At 45.0% G+C, this 15,724-nt stretch overlaps 1 protein-coding gene across 1 annotated transcript in view; it reads right to left on the bottom strand.

Annotated features, from left to right (window-relative positions):
* Window positions 1-15,724, bottom strand: part of LOC124621839 (synapsin) — an 810,142-nt gene that overhangs the window by 539,295 nt on the left and 255,123 nt on the right. The window contains exon 4 of the mRNA XM_047147282.1: window positions 2,622-2,726. Coding sequence (XP_047003238.1) covers window positions 2,622-2,726 — 105 coding nt within the window. The remainder of the gene's footprint in view (window positions 1-2,621; window positions 2,727-15,724) is intronic.

The raw sequence follows: 15,724 nt of genomic DNA on the forward strand, positions 1-15,724 counted from the left end.
GCAATGAAAGCCCTATGAATTACGGACATGAAGTCCGCTACCTCGAATGCACACTTCAGGATTTTACTTTTATTTCTATTGTCAGCAGTTTTTTAGTTGTGATGAATAACAGCTCAACAGAACGCCGCCAAGCTCTTGGGCATCTAGGCCCGTAACCCTTGTATGTAAAGCGCATTTTCTATCGAAACAGCGTTTAAAATAATCTAGAATACCCGATGAAGGTATGTGAAGAAGCGTAAAATTAAATAGAAAATAAATTAAAACGCTGAATGGGGGAAGAGACTGATGATAATTGTACCAATACGTACTTGTTCTCTTTCTAGTAGCAGTTAATCTTACATCAACGGGGCAATGAAACGTAAGTAACGTTTGGAAAAACGACACATATTATTCTGTTTCCAAGAAAGGTTGCCTAGCAGAAGGACATAATTTGGTTGCCACGTTCCTTCAGCGGAACCCTGTGACACTCCAACTACGAGGATTGCCCAGAAAATAATGCACCGCATTTTTTTCAACAATTCTTTATTGATCATAATGAGAATTACACACACGAAAGAATGGTGTTTTATCTACAAACCCTATTTTTCGACGTAAGCTCCGTCCTGTTCTACGGCCTTCCTCCAGCACGAAACAAGGGAGTGTATGGCCTGTCGGTATCAATCCTTGTCTTGGTGACGGAGCCAGTGCTTCACTGTGTGAATCGCCTCCTCGTCGTCCTTAAAATGTCTTCCACGAAGGGCATCCTTTAAAGGTCCAAACAGGTGGAAGGTCGAGGTGGCTAGGTCAGGACTGTAGGGTGGATGGGGTAACACTGTCCAACCATGTTTTGCGATGTGTTCAGCAGTCCCCGGACTTTGCAGCAAAACATCTCATTGGTTGCTGTGGCGCCAAAGCCACCGAAACCTCGTCTTGAGTTTTGTTAATGTGTTGACATATGCTTATGAATTAATGGCACCGCCTGGTGGCAACACATCAGTGAGGATCACACCTTCACAGTTCCAGAACACGGTGATCATGACCTTACCGGCGGAAGCAGTTGCTTCTGTGGGGAGCGGGGATGGCGCCATTCCATCGACTGTCGTTTTGTTTCGGGCTCAAAATGATGAACACATGTTTCATTACCTGTCAAAATCTGGGACAAGAAGGCCTCCCCCTCAGCTTCAAAACGTTGCAACAAATCAAGACAAATATTTTTTCTGCGCGATTTGTGATCCACCGTTAGACACCACGGGACCCACTTTGCTCACACTTTTGAATATCCAAGAGTGCAGATAATTGCATCGACACTTCATTTGCTGATTGACAGATGCAGTGCCAACTGCCGAGTCGTAATGCATCTGTCCTCGCGAAAGACAACATCAGCTCGCTGCGACATGTCAAGTGTGACAGCCTTGGATGGTCTCCCCGACCGCTGCAAATGGTGGAGCTCCGCCGAATCGCCTTCCCATGACCTCACCCTACGTGCCCAGCGTCTAACTGTACTTCCGTCGACAGCAGATGCACCATAGACTTTGCACAAACGTTTGTGAATATTCCCGACACTCTCTTTCTCTGCAGAGAGAAATTCAAGGACGGCACGTTGCTTGTAACGCAGATCACATACAGACGCCATTTTGAAACTGGTCTGCAGCTATGCTATCTGTCTGAAGTGAGGGAGACTTGGCGCGCTCACTTAGGCGACCTCACATAATACATACGTAACGTTTCGTATTCGTAGCATTTTTTTCGGGTGAGAAAAAAAAATGCAGTGCATTACTTTCTGGGCATCCCTCGTGTAACCGATTTATGCTGCTGCAATGATTGTCGTTCCTGACGAAGATTTACCTCGCTTTCAGGAACAAATGAATCATCTTGAACACGTGTTCTGGACAACCTATCATCCTAGACGCGACTAACAGCCTTTCTAAACACACCGTTAGAGCAAACTCCTTGAATTTTTGCTGTACAAATGTACTATATCGAGCGGAGGGACCGATGGTCTGTGGAACGCTCGGTGTGGGATCCAGACTGTTCTGGAATGAGGATACTGTGATTTGTCAGGAATTTCTCGAGAGACTCCAGTGCAGTACGCTTAAGAAATTTAATTTGGAAATCAAGGAGAGAGAAAGGTCTGTTGCTATCAGGATTGAGCAGAAGTTAATGGGGTTTGGAAGGGTGGACTTTAACTGTCTTACACACCGAGGGGAAATAGGGTAAGGAAAGGCAGCGGTTGTGAAAGTTGGTAATACAGGTGTTGGCTGGGGGAGGGATGTCTGCTGCTATCAGGACTGAGCAGAAGTTAATGGGGTTTGGAAGGGTGGACTTTAACTGTCTTACACACCGAGGGGAAATAGGGTAAGGAAAGGCAGCGGTTGTGAAATTTGGTAATACAGGTGTTGGCTGGGGGAGGGATGTGTTTGAGAAAGGATCGCGAATGTGGTCGGGACCATATTCATCGTCGTTGACCTGAAGCTTGATGTGAGCATCCACTGCGTCAAGTGCTCAATCTGGCCTTCCTGTCCTCAGCTGAGGCACGCGTCCAAGTACTATTATTTTCTCTTGTTCACTGTCGTCATCACTGATGAAGTCAGTTCGGGACGTCATCTAAGGCGCAAGCAAGTTGCTAGCAGTGGGGTACTCACCATCTCCTTGAAGTTGGGGTAGAAGGTCTGCTCGATCAGCGGGAAGTTCTCCTTTCCCAGGCGGCGCTGCAGCTGCATCAGATGTGCGAACACCCACGGCTTGTCCTGAAACACACAGCATACGTATAAGCATCCCACTGGATGCTGCGGCCCGTGGAATACACTGTTCTATGTGTCGAGGAAGGCTGTTAACGTTCCTTTCGATAATTCTTTTTTGTTATTTAAAGTCGATGGATCGCCAAACACTTTAACGGAAACTGGCGTTGATATGAAAGCCCAAAATAAATTAAATAATAAAATTAATTAATACGAGATCAAACTTCAAATGATATGATGTCTTATTTCTGTTCGTGTATTAGCATATAATACAGTCAATTTATGAGCATACATCGACTTTAACACATGCAAACAAAAACCAAATAATATCACTGAGCAAAGTAGACGTGTAACATTTCTTTGTTTCAAGATCTTTGTAACAAGTAACAGTTGTATGGCACATGCTGGATGCTAGCAACGTTTCGATATCACAGGACATATGTATAAAATAGCCATGGCGATGGAAGCAGACGTGTGGATACGAAATAAAAGCTGCCCATAATGTCGCAGTAAGTTCAAAACTAAATTTTGGATCCAAATCGGAGCCGGCCAGGGTGGCCAAGCGGTTAAAGGCGCTACAGTCTGGAACCGCGTGACCGCTACGGTCGCAGGTTCGAATCCTGCTTCGGGCATGGATGTGTGTGCTGTCCTTAGGTTAGTTAGGTTTAAGTAGTTCTAAGTTCTAGGGGACTGATGACCTTAGAAGTTAAGTCCCATAGTGCTCAGAACCATTTTTTTTCCAAATCTGAAGATAAACTGATGTGTTGGCAGAAGAGCCAACACCGTGTTGCTAGAGGAGGCCGAAATGCACGCGTTTAAGCTCACGCAAACTGGCGTGAGATCTGGAACAGGACAATGTAATTAATATAGCCAATAAGGTACGTTGCTGCTGGAATACTTAACTTTAATCCATAATTGGTGCACATCGCTCTTGACAGTACATGTTTTACAATCTCAATATTAACTGGTAATGGCGCCTTGCTAGGTCGTAGCAAATGACGTAGCTGAAGGCTATGCTAACTATCGTCTCGGCAAATGAGAGCGTATTTGTCAGTGAACCATTCCTATCAACGTCGGCTGTACAACTGGGGCGAGTGCTAGGACGTCTCTCTAGACCTGCCGTGTGGCGGCGCTCGGTCTGCAATCACTGACAGTGGCGACACGCGGGTCCGACGTATACTAACGGACCGCGGCCGATTTAAAGGCTACCACCTAGCAAGTGTGGTGTCTGGCGGTGTCACCACATAAAAAATACTTATGATGATGCAATAAACCATGTTCTATCTTCTTGTCATAGAGCCAGCACCAAGCATTATTGTTGAAACAGCTGTGTAACTTTCTGTACGCTATCTGAATATGAGACTGAAAAAGTTCGAAATCTGGTTCATGGAATGAATCAACAACTATTTCAAGAAAGTGACTTCTTGTAGTTTTATCTATTTACACTGAATATAGAGTTACAGGTTCTAAAACATCCGTAATAGATAAGTTTAATCTGATTAATTATGTTTTAATCGCCCACACATGATGTAAATACCATCAAAAATTACAGAAATTTCTTCACCATAAAACGCTATAACTGGACAATTAACGCCCTAAAAATAGCATTTAAATATGTAGAAATCTAAATGCAAATGCTGCAAGAAACTCAACCTCATGTCTCACAGCAGCAAAAACGGTAGAAAATGCTAGAAACTGCTTATGACGGTCTCTAGCGGCCCTTCCTTCATGTGATTCTTGGTCAGTAAACTGAAAGACATGTGTTCGTAGTTACACTATGGCCCAAGTACACACTCTCCCCTGTTTTTGATCAGAAAACGATGTTTCTTTAGACTAGTCATACAGAAAAACGCAAGTAAAGTAGTAAAGGAAATACAATAAGAAGCAGGAGAGATAAGCAGTGAGGTACTGTCTCTAATAATTATAGTCGTCATTTTAGAGACTATGAACGGTTAGCAGCAAAATCTTTAGTTTCGAAAAGAATTAAATCCTACGAGAATTTTCATATACAAACTGCTGATGTTTTCCAATGTGTTACTGGTACATTGCAGTCCGTAGCAGTTGGAAAAAAGGAGGGGGGCAGTAGGAAACTGTGTTAAAAATGTAGACAATGTGTTCTGATTGTGAAAATGTTTAACCGCGCTGGGATAACCGAGCTTACATATTTGCTTCGCTTTTAAAATGACCCACCATCAAGTGACGATTTCTCTATTAATTTCTATACCGCTCTAAACAATCCGCTACTCCGTATCTGAACAGCTCAATGATGCTATTAGTACGCACTAGTACACGATCCCGATATACGAAGTAGTTGTCTTACATGGGTGCCGGCGAAACAGCTGTTAATTACTGAACCCGAGACAACTCTCTGCATTGCTATACCGTCGCTAGCCTCGCTTGAACGCGTGAAACAAGGTTAAAACGCTACATCTCATATGCAGTTGATCACTTCCTGGAGCAATCCAATTCCACACAGCTTAATTCGAAAATCCGACACCACTGAACTGGACATATAATACTACAATCTCAATTCGTTCTCAGACTGTCTCTCTTTTTACTGTCCTATGGAATTTTAGCAGCGCCACAAATCCTCACAAAAATCAAGCATAGAGCTCCCCTGGAAAAAATACTGTTTATTCCCACATAACCACTTCGCAATGTAGGTTATTTCGAGCGGCGTCTCCTCCAGTTACTCAGGCTCAACGAATAAAAATTAATCGCCCGCAGGGACAGCACGGTAATACCGTGTAACACTGCCTCTAGGCTTGAGAATGGCCTCAATTTGGAAGGGAAGTGAGTCCCCAAATTTCTTCACGTATGCCATTCCAGATGAAACCACTAAATGATTACACAGTGCTACGAAATTGCGGGGTCATCGACTGCGGCATTTCATCCGTCGTTTCAACTACTCCGAAACATTTTTTCTGGGACTGAGATCGTGTAATTTAGTGCGCCAGCCGATGCATGATAGGATGCCTGAGTGTTCGTCAAACAACGTATATGTGCAGCCGTGTGAACATGGCTGCGGACGTCTTGAAATAAGAGAGAGTCTACAGCACATTCATCATGAAGATATAGACGAAAGCGCAACACTTCGCCTTCGAGAATGTTGAAATAAATATTCTTATCACTGTGCACGATAGTATGAATGGCTAGGTCGAAGTCATAATGCGTGAAACTACTACCGTCCTAAACTACACCTTCCATACTCTGCGGGCTATATTCCTCATTTAGTGTGGGTGAACTCGACGTCTCTCATCATTTTAAAAGCAAACCCGCTTCGGACCGCACTATACACCGCCAGTAAGCCACTCTACGGTCTTTCTTGTCACACTGAGGACGTGCCTTTTGCATTCAAAATGTCCATTGCATGCAGTTCCCTTTCAAATATTCGCTCGGGATCTGGTTGAGCTGGACCTGAATCCAGCGACAGAGACGTACCCTGTCGGGTTTGAAATCGATTGTACGTAACTGGTAAGTCTAGATACACGTCCTCGGCCTCTGTCGCTTAAAATCGTTTTACGACCACTGCCCTTATTTTCCATGGCTGCTGGTGGTTCGCCATTTCTTGTACGCATGTTGGACAATTAGCGCTGGTGCATCAACAAATCGGGCAACTCCATTTGCAGTGTGTTAATGAGCACGTCCAAACACAATTGCTCCTTTCTGCCATTCTGTCACGTCTCCACGTCGAGTCACCTTCGTACAGCTGACTGGCAAAGGCGCCACACCCTGGCTAACCTACATCGGCGGCAGACTGGTTTGACACCATCTACAGCGTCCCAAAATTACGAGTGTACTCCCTTAAGGAGGGCGACTAAAATTTCGTATGTTGAACACCAACACCATGTACACAAGTCCACTTAAAATCACTTTATTGATGTTATTACACAGTATGTGCATAACTTGAGAATAGTCCAGTGTACCCTGAACAGACGCCAGAGACATAGTGTCACTGTTGGCATCGATATCCCCCCCCTCCTCCTCCCCGAGCAAGGTCCCTACACACGTGCGTATGTCGCTTCCTGAGACGTTCCAGCAGCTGCACTAAAAAACGACCATCAAAAATGGCTCTGAGCACTATGCGACTTAACTTCTGAGGTCATCAGTCGCCTAGAACTTAGAATTAATTAAACCTAACTAACCAAAGGACATCACACACATCCATGCCCGAGGCAGGATTCGAACCTGCGACCGTAGCGGTCGCTCGGTTCCAGACTGTAGCGCCTAGAACCGCACGGCCACTCCGGCCGACCCCAGTGCAGTGTGTGTTTGGACACACTTGTGCTCCACCCAGTATTAAAGTCTGATGTCAGTTCCGCTACAGTTCACCGCCTGTCCTGTTTTACCAGTCTGCCCAGCCTATGACGTCCGGTATGTGTAATGAGGGGTGTCCGTCCAACCAGGTGTCAGTCCAGCCCCACGACTTCTGGACGTGATTTCACCTTTCTTTCGTCACGAGCTGAAGACACTCACCACAGCTCTTCTCGAACACCCGAAAGTCGTGCAATTTCCGAAATGCTCTTGCCGAGCCTCCGGGCCTTCACAATCTGCTCTCAGTCAAATTCAGATAGATTGCGCGCCTTCCCCATTCTCCACACGGACAGCAAACTCACTGATACTACATGCACACTGCGTGTGTATGACTACGTCATTTCCCGCGAGGTGACGCTGCTATGGCCTGGAATGGTCTACATCGTTAGTAAGTCCATGGCCATAATGTTCTGACTGATCAGTGTAAGACTGGTTCAGCTTCGTGTTACAGAAACTAGTAGAAAAAGACGTACTCCATGCCGTTGTCTTCTAAAACGTTAGAGGAGGCTAAGAAGCTAATAGAAAATGGATCATCCATTACGAATGCAGCTAAAAGTCTAGGATTTAATGAATCTACAGTACTTAAAAGCCTTAAAGCAGGCTGTGGAGTGCATCAATGGGGAGTTTCAAGAGAGTATTTTCTGAGTCAGAGGAAACTGAATTGGCATAGCACTATTTCAATCGGTTTCAATGTTCTACGGCCTTACGTTTAAACACTTCCGACATTTCGTATGTCAGTTTGCCGAAGGTAATTACGTAAACTATCCGTTTCATAAAGAAAGGCAAGTGGCTGGGAAGACTGGGCTCGTTCATTGATCGCTCGTAATGATGTAAGCCTGAGACAACCCGAGGAAATCAGTATCACGAGGATAATGGGGTTCAGTAAAGCACAAATGGAACTTTTCCACAACTTGGAAACTCTGCAGTTTAAGTACAATTTTCTACCCCATTGAGTATGGAACGATGACGACACAGGAATACAGACTGCACCGGGAAAACTGCACAAAAGTGTGGCAAGAAAAGGCTCAGTAATAATAATAAATACGGTTCCTTGTGTTAAAATTGTGGTATACACCACCTCTAACAAACACCGAACAACGCGCTCCAGTACGCGGCCGCCAAATACATCGCTGGCCGCACTTCTCTGGGCGGCCCGCTGCTTCCTTCGCTGGCCGTCTTCACACGCACGCTCCCTTACGTGGCCGAGAAATACATCGCTGGCCGCACTTCTCCGGGCGGCTCGCGGCTACCATCGCTGGCCGCCTTCGCGCGCGCGCGCGTTTGTCAGCACACAGCAATTGGCTACGCCAGGAAACATTGCGATTGGTTTTCCCTGGAAAACAGCGACCCCAGCCGACGGCTCCATTAACTAGCAAGCCTTATACAAGGTGTTACAATAAGGTACGTCCAAACTTTCGGGAAACATTCCTCACACACAAAGAAAGAAAATATGTTATGTGGACATGTGTCCGGAAACGCTTACTTTCCATGTTAGAGCTCATTTTATTACTTCTCTTCAAATCACATTAATTATGGAATGGAAACAAACAGCAACAGAACGTACCAGCGTGACTTCAAACACTTTGTTACAGGAAATGTTCAAAATACCCTCCGTTAGCGAGGATACATGCATACACCCTCCGTTGCATGGAATCCCTGATGCGCTGATGCAGCCCTGGGGAATGGCGTATTGTATCACAGCCGTCCACAATACGAGCACGAAGAGTCTCTACATTTGGTACCGGGGTTGGGTAGACAAGAGCTTTCAAATGCCCCCATAAATGAAAGTCAAGAGGGTTGAGGTCAGGAGAGCGTGGAGGCCATGGAATTGGTCCGCCTCTACCAATCCATCGGTCACTGAATCTGTTGTTGAGAAGCGTACGAACACTTCGACTGAAATGTGCAGGAGCTCCATCGTGCATGAACCACATGTTGTATCGTACTTGTAAAGGCACATGTTCTAGCAGCACAGATAAAGTATCCCGTAGGAAATAGATAACGTGCACCATTGAGCGTAGGTGGACGAAACTAAAATGAGCTCTAACATGGAAATTAAGAGTTTTCGGACACATGTCCACATAACATCTTTTCTTTATTTGTGTGTGAGGAATGTTTCCTGAAATTTTGGCCGTACCTTTTTGTAACACCCTGTATAAACCCGGCCGCCGCCGCAAACGACAGTTCTCATCGGGAAGTGCAGTACGCCGTGTTCCAGCTGCTTGTGGATGACTCGCCGCAGCGTTCGAGGCTACCTGGCTGCTCGGCGGAAAATCTTGCGACTTCACTGAACGTCACTGGACTTGGGAATAATTACGGGACGTGCACCCCACCATGCACATTCGGACATTGGTATAACCAAACTTTAATTCTGCATTACTTCTGAGTGTGAGCCTGGGTAAACGCTTGGCTAACATAATTGTTAAAAAGTGATTTGTGATTTAATAAACCAGACTGAAGACGTTATTGTGTTATTTCTGGTTATAACAAAAATGTTTTGTATTTAAGTTAGTTATAAGTTATTCTCATGTTTTGATATTTAATACGATCACAATGACGGAGAAAATGATGATGACGACTGTGATAATGGTGGTGATTTCGATATAGCAAAACAATACACCAGTTAATAATGGCAGTGACTGACAAATACTGTAATTCTCCTTTAGTCTGTAATAATAATTTCTTTTTGTGTGCAATTTTGCCCATACATTTGTAACATATTTTTAAACATAACTTTAGTACATCATGCAAGGAATCATGAACTTACAGTATCGAATAAAGTATGATCCTATGTCTATTGTGTACAGTTTTCATTGTCATCCGGAAAAGCAGAAGGGAAGAATAGGAAAGTGTTAAGTGCATACCTTTGCCCCCATCAACCCTACGTGGAAAACTTTAACGTAATCTCTGTCATTAGGAAATGCTACTTAAGCTCGCTACCCTACGTAAAATTGGTCATTCCCACTAGCAGGACGAATGTTGGGGAATCACAATCATGTAAGTCACCGCAAAGGGCATGCGGTTGGCGAACCGTCATTCGAGAGACGAAACAATTTAAATAATTTAGGTTTCGCTGTACGGGCATCACACTTAGAAATGTCCGCCTCGGTAGCTACGGGTCAGCGTGGGTAGATGCCAGTGGAAGGGTCCCGAGTTCGATTCCTGGCCGGGCCGGAAGTTTTCTCCAGTCGGGGACTGGTTATTGTGTTGTCATCAACATTTCATGATCAACGAAAGACTTGCAGCCGACGGCGGAGAGAGAGAGAGAGAGAATAAATGGTTCAAATGGCTCTGAGCACTATGGGACTTAACTTCTGAGGTCATCAGTTCCCTAGAACTTAGAACTACTTAAACCTAACTAACCGAAGGACATCACACACACCCATGCCTGAGGCAGGATTGGAACCTGCGACCCTAGCTGTCGCGCGGTTCCAGACTGTAGCGCCTAGAACCGCTCGGCCACACACGCCGGCGGAGAGAGAGCCTCCTCGGAGTGACTGTTAACTTACATTATAAGTTTCCGTACAACGAAATAAACGGTTCTTGCTATTTCCTTCTTTCTCCGGTTCAATTTGTACTTCATACCTGCCTCCCCATTTCTCCCAATTTTTTCTCCTGTATCGGTAAAAAAATTTCCATTGGCAGTATCTGACGATATGGGATTGATGCAGCTCTCCCGCATTCCACTTTGTCTCCTGGCGCACGGCCAATGTCTACTGTCGCCGGTTGATGGGGCAGAACGCTTTGCCCTCTTGAGAGGGGAAACCTTTCGGGCCTTGCCTCTTTGTGACTTCCATGCCCTGAGGACGTATCGATCGGTTTTCAAGCCTGCCACCTAAGCGGGCAGAATTCTCCGATGGCGCCAACATTTCTTACTGAGATCGGAAGCCGCACAGCGTATGCAACTGAAGTCTATCATGAACCACTATCTTTAACAGCGTGTAACGATCTCTCTTAATGTTTCTTTTCATTGAAAATATCAATTGAATATGTGTTGTGTGTGTCACTACACTGTAACTTTATCAACGCACATGCTAAAATAGTGCGACAAAGAAACTTCCTGTCAGATTAAAACTGTGTGCCGGATCGAGACTCGAACTCAGGACATTTGCCTTTCGCGGGCAAGTGCTCTACCAACTAAGCTACCCAAGCACGACTCACGCCCCGTCCCCAGAGCTTTACTATTCCAGTGAAGTCTGGAAGCGGTGGGTTCAGGAGCTGGATCCCAACGGCCTCGTTTCTCTAGCAGTCGAGATGACAGACATCTTATCCGCATAGCTGTAACGGATCGTGCACCCACGTCTCGATCCCTGAGTCAATAGATGGGGACGTTTGCAAGACAACAACCATTTGCACGAACACTTCGACGACATTTCCAAGCAGCATGGACTATCAGCTCGGAGACCACGGCTGCGGTTACCCTTGACACTACATCACAGACACGAGCGCCTGCGATGGTGCACTCAACGACGAACCTGGGTGCACGAATGGCAAAACGTCATTTTTTCCGATGAATTCAGATTCTGTTTACAGCATAATGACGATCGCATCCGTGTTTGGCGACATCGCGGTGAACGCACATTGGAAGCGTGTATTCGTTATCGCCATACTGGCGTATCACCCGGCGAGATGGTATGGGGTGCCATTGGTTACACGTCTCGGTCACCTCTTGTTCGCATTGACGGCACTTTGAACAGTGGACGTTACATTCCAGATGTGTTACGACCCGTGGCTCTACCCTTCATTCGATCCCTGCGAAATCCTACATTTCAGCAGGATAATGCACGACCGCATGTTGCAGGTCCTGTACGGGCTATTCTGGATACAGAAAATGTTCGACTGCTGCCCTGGCCAGCACATTCTCCAGATCTTTCCCCAATTGAAAACGTCTGGTCAATGGTGGCCGAGCAACTGGCTCGTCACAATACGCCAGTCACTACTCTTGATGAGCTGTGGTACCGTGTTGAAGCTGCATGGGCAGCTGTACCTGTACACGCCATCCAAGCTCTGTTTGATTCAATGCCCAGCCGTATCAAGGCCGTTATTACAGCCAGAGGTGGTTGTTCTGGGTACTGATTTCTCAGGATCTATGCACCCAAATTGCGTGAAAATGTAATCACATGTCAGTTCTAGTATAATATATGTGTCCAATGATTACCTGCTTATCAGCTGCATTTCTTCTTGGGGTAGCATTTTAATGGCCAGTAGTGTAACATACGATGGTCGAAGCGAGGAGGAGATAAAAGCAGACTACAAAAGACAAAGGGGCATTCCTGGCCAAGAGAAGTCTACTAAAATCAAACACCGGCCTTAATTTGAGGAAGAAATTTCTGAGAACTTACGTTTGGAGCACAGCAGTGCGTGGTAGTGAATGTGGACTGAGGGGAAAACCGTTGAGCAAAGGATCGGAGCGTTTGAGACGTGGTGCTTCCGAAGGATGTTGAAAGTAAAGGTGGATTGATGAAACGAGTCTTAGTGCACCGTAGAATCTGCGAGGAAATAAACATGTGTGAAACACTAAAAAGAAGAAGAGACATGAAGTGTATAACTTTCATGGTACTAGAGGGAACTGCGGAGGGTAAAACGGAGGAGAAGACAGAGACTGAAATACGCGTACGTTCGATGAATAATTGAAGACGAAGGATAAAAGTGCTGCTCTGACATATAGAGATTGACACAAGAGAGGTCGTGGTGGGGGGCATAAAACCAGTCAGAAGACTGAAGACGCCCCACTCTCCTCTCCCCCTCCAAAAAAAAAAAAAAAAAAAAAAAAAAACTGCTATGTGCAGGGTCCCTCTGACCAACACCTATAATGGCCCTCTGTGTGATTATAGGTAGCGTAGTTCTCCTCAAGCACCAACATCACATATAACATGCACAAATCTCTCCCAGCGCGTAAAGATTTTGTCTAGATGGTATCTTAAAAAGTTTCTTGAAACTATAGTTGTTACAGCAGATGCAAAATCTTCCCGGGTTTCATCAAAGATTGTATCCCGTCATATAAAAGTAAGTTGCTGTCACGAAATGAAAAATTAAAATAGCAAAAGAAAATTCACAGTTTCGGTTCATCGCTTTTAAATACGATATTGGTCTATGAGAGTCCAACAAAATAATCCATTAACCATCTAAAATATTTGTGCCCACTATTGAAGCAGCAGTGTAGGATGTACTAAGACTTTTCGCCTAAGATAAGCCAACGACAGTCTCTAATCACTTGGAATTTGTTGTTCATTTACTTTTGGACTCATTTAAAGATCAATGATGAAATTTTCTGTTGCTTTTTCCTGCATACAAACAATAGTTTGAAAGCTTATAATTGCACTCTAATGAACTATGAAGATCTCATTAATCTTTTATAGCGTCGTTTCATCTTTGGCGTAATTAGAGTAACTCATCATTTTGAAACTAATTTCGCGTCAGTTAATTTTTTGTTTCAACGTGTTTCAATTTATTTTGTATGTGGTTTACAAAGCTGAATCATTTTCGCTATTTAATTACAGAAAATGTTTAAAGTGTTTTGATAGTTAACAGCGTTATTACTTCATTTGCTACTGATTGTGATTTTCAAGTTAGCGCCGTTCATGAAATTGACAAATGTAACGTCGAGTATGCCTCCAGCGAATGACAGCAAAATATATTAAATTGCCTTGCATTATATAGCATTTTAACGAATGAGTTTACTCCTCCGCCACATTGGTCAGAGGTCAGTGCAGCTGTCCCAGATGCGCAATTCGTTTAATTGAGTGACATAACTCTGTGAACAGTGGACCGAGCTTCGGCAGTCGAGCAAACACCGCTGGCAGAGTGTCAACAGCTGCAGAGTAAATATTACAGCCCGAACGCAACTGACAGCAGCAGAAACGAAAGATATTGACACAACTCAGCTATCTCTCAAATTGACATCATACGACTCTACTCTATGGATCAACGAAAGAAAATGACGAATGAGGTAATATCTAAAAATGCAGTATGTTTACACTCAAACTTTAAGAAGATAAGTCATTGGTGAAATTACCCTTTGGATAACTGGCCGCGGTGGTCTAGCGGCTCTAGGCGCTCAGTCCGGAACCGCGCGACTGCTACGGTCGCAGGTTAGAATCCTGCCTCGGGCATGGATGTGTATGATGTCCTTAGGTTAGTTACGTTTAAGTAGTTCTAAGTTCTAGAGGACTGATGACCACAGATGTTAAGTCCCATAGTGCTCAGAGCCATTTGAACCATTTGGATAACTCTATCATTGTTTGAAAGGCGTGTAATAATAAGATCCCAGAGTCGAGTTTAATTGAAATATATTATTTTGTGATGGTAGCAAATAAACCCATGAAGAATTCGCATTTTGGTATGGTTAAATTCTGCCTAAAGAAGGTGTAACATAGACAATGAACACATCATTATTTGAAGTTGAGTCATTACCGTAATACACAACACAGCGCTGAGCAAGGTGGCTTTGTGATTAAAAACTACAATCTTCTAGATCGACTATAATTATCAACATAGTTTATCTACACTCACTTGACTAAAACTTGACTATTGAGGTGCATTGTGGTTTACAACATGCATCTGATGAATCAAAATGTTTCATATATGGCGATATATTCTAAAAATATTATGGCGGGAATCTTTCATCTCTGTCTACTATTGTTAAGGATTCGATCGCATATAAATAATACTTGTGATAAGCAAGGCTACAAAGACGACTGCGGCTACTTTCATTCTCAGTAATTTACGTTGTGCTCTTAGATTCGTGTGTGACCACACACTCGGAAAGCACTACGTATTCAGAAAAAAAGATGAATTACACTCCTGGAAATTGAAATAAGAACACCGTGAATTCATTGTCCCAGGAAGGGGAAACTTTATTGACACATTCCTGGGGTCAGATACATCACATGATCACACTGACAGAACCACAGGCACATAGACACAGGCAACAGAGCATGCACAATGTCGGCACTAGTACAGTGTATATCCACCTTTCGCAGCAATGCAGGCTGCTATTCTCCCATGGAGACGATCGTAGAGATGTTGGATGTAGTCCTGTGGAACGGCTTGCCATGCCATTTCCACCTGGCGCCTCAGTTGGACCAGCGTTCGTGCTGGACGTGCAGACCGCGTGAGACGACGCTTCATCCAGTCCCAAACATGCTCAATGGGGGACAGATCTGGAGATCTTGCTGGCCAGGGTAGTTGACTTACACCTTCTAGAGCACGTTGGGTGGCACGGGATACATGCGGACGTGCATTGTCCTGTTGGAACAGCAAATTCCCTTGCCGGTCTAGGAATGGTAGAACGATGGGTTCGATGACGGTTTGGATGTACCGTGCACTATTCAGTGTCCCCTCGACGATCACCAGTGGTGTACGGCCAGTGTAGGAGATCGCTCCCCACACCATGATGCCGGGTGTTGGCCCTGTGTGCCTCGGTCGTATGCAGTCCTGATTGTGGCGCTCACCTGCACGGCGCCAAACACGCATACGACCATCATTGGCACCAAGGCAGAAGCGACTGTCATCGCTGAAGACGACACGTCTCCATTCGTCCCTCCATTCACGCCTGTCGCGACACCACTGGAGGCGGGCTGCACGATGTTGGGGCGTGAGCGGAAGACGGCCTAACGGTGTGCGGGACCGTAGCCCAGCATCATGGAGACGTTTGCGAATGGTCCTCGCCGATACCTCAGGAGCAACAGTGTCCC

Source organism: Schistocerca americana, chromosome 7, assembly GCF_021461395.2.
Source record: "Schistocerca americana isolate TAMUIC-IGC-003095 chromosome 7, iqSchAmer2.1, whole genome shotgun sequence".
Lineage (NCBI taxonomy): Eukaryota > Metazoa > Arthropoda > Insecta > Orthoptera > Acrididae > Schistocerca > Schistocerca americana.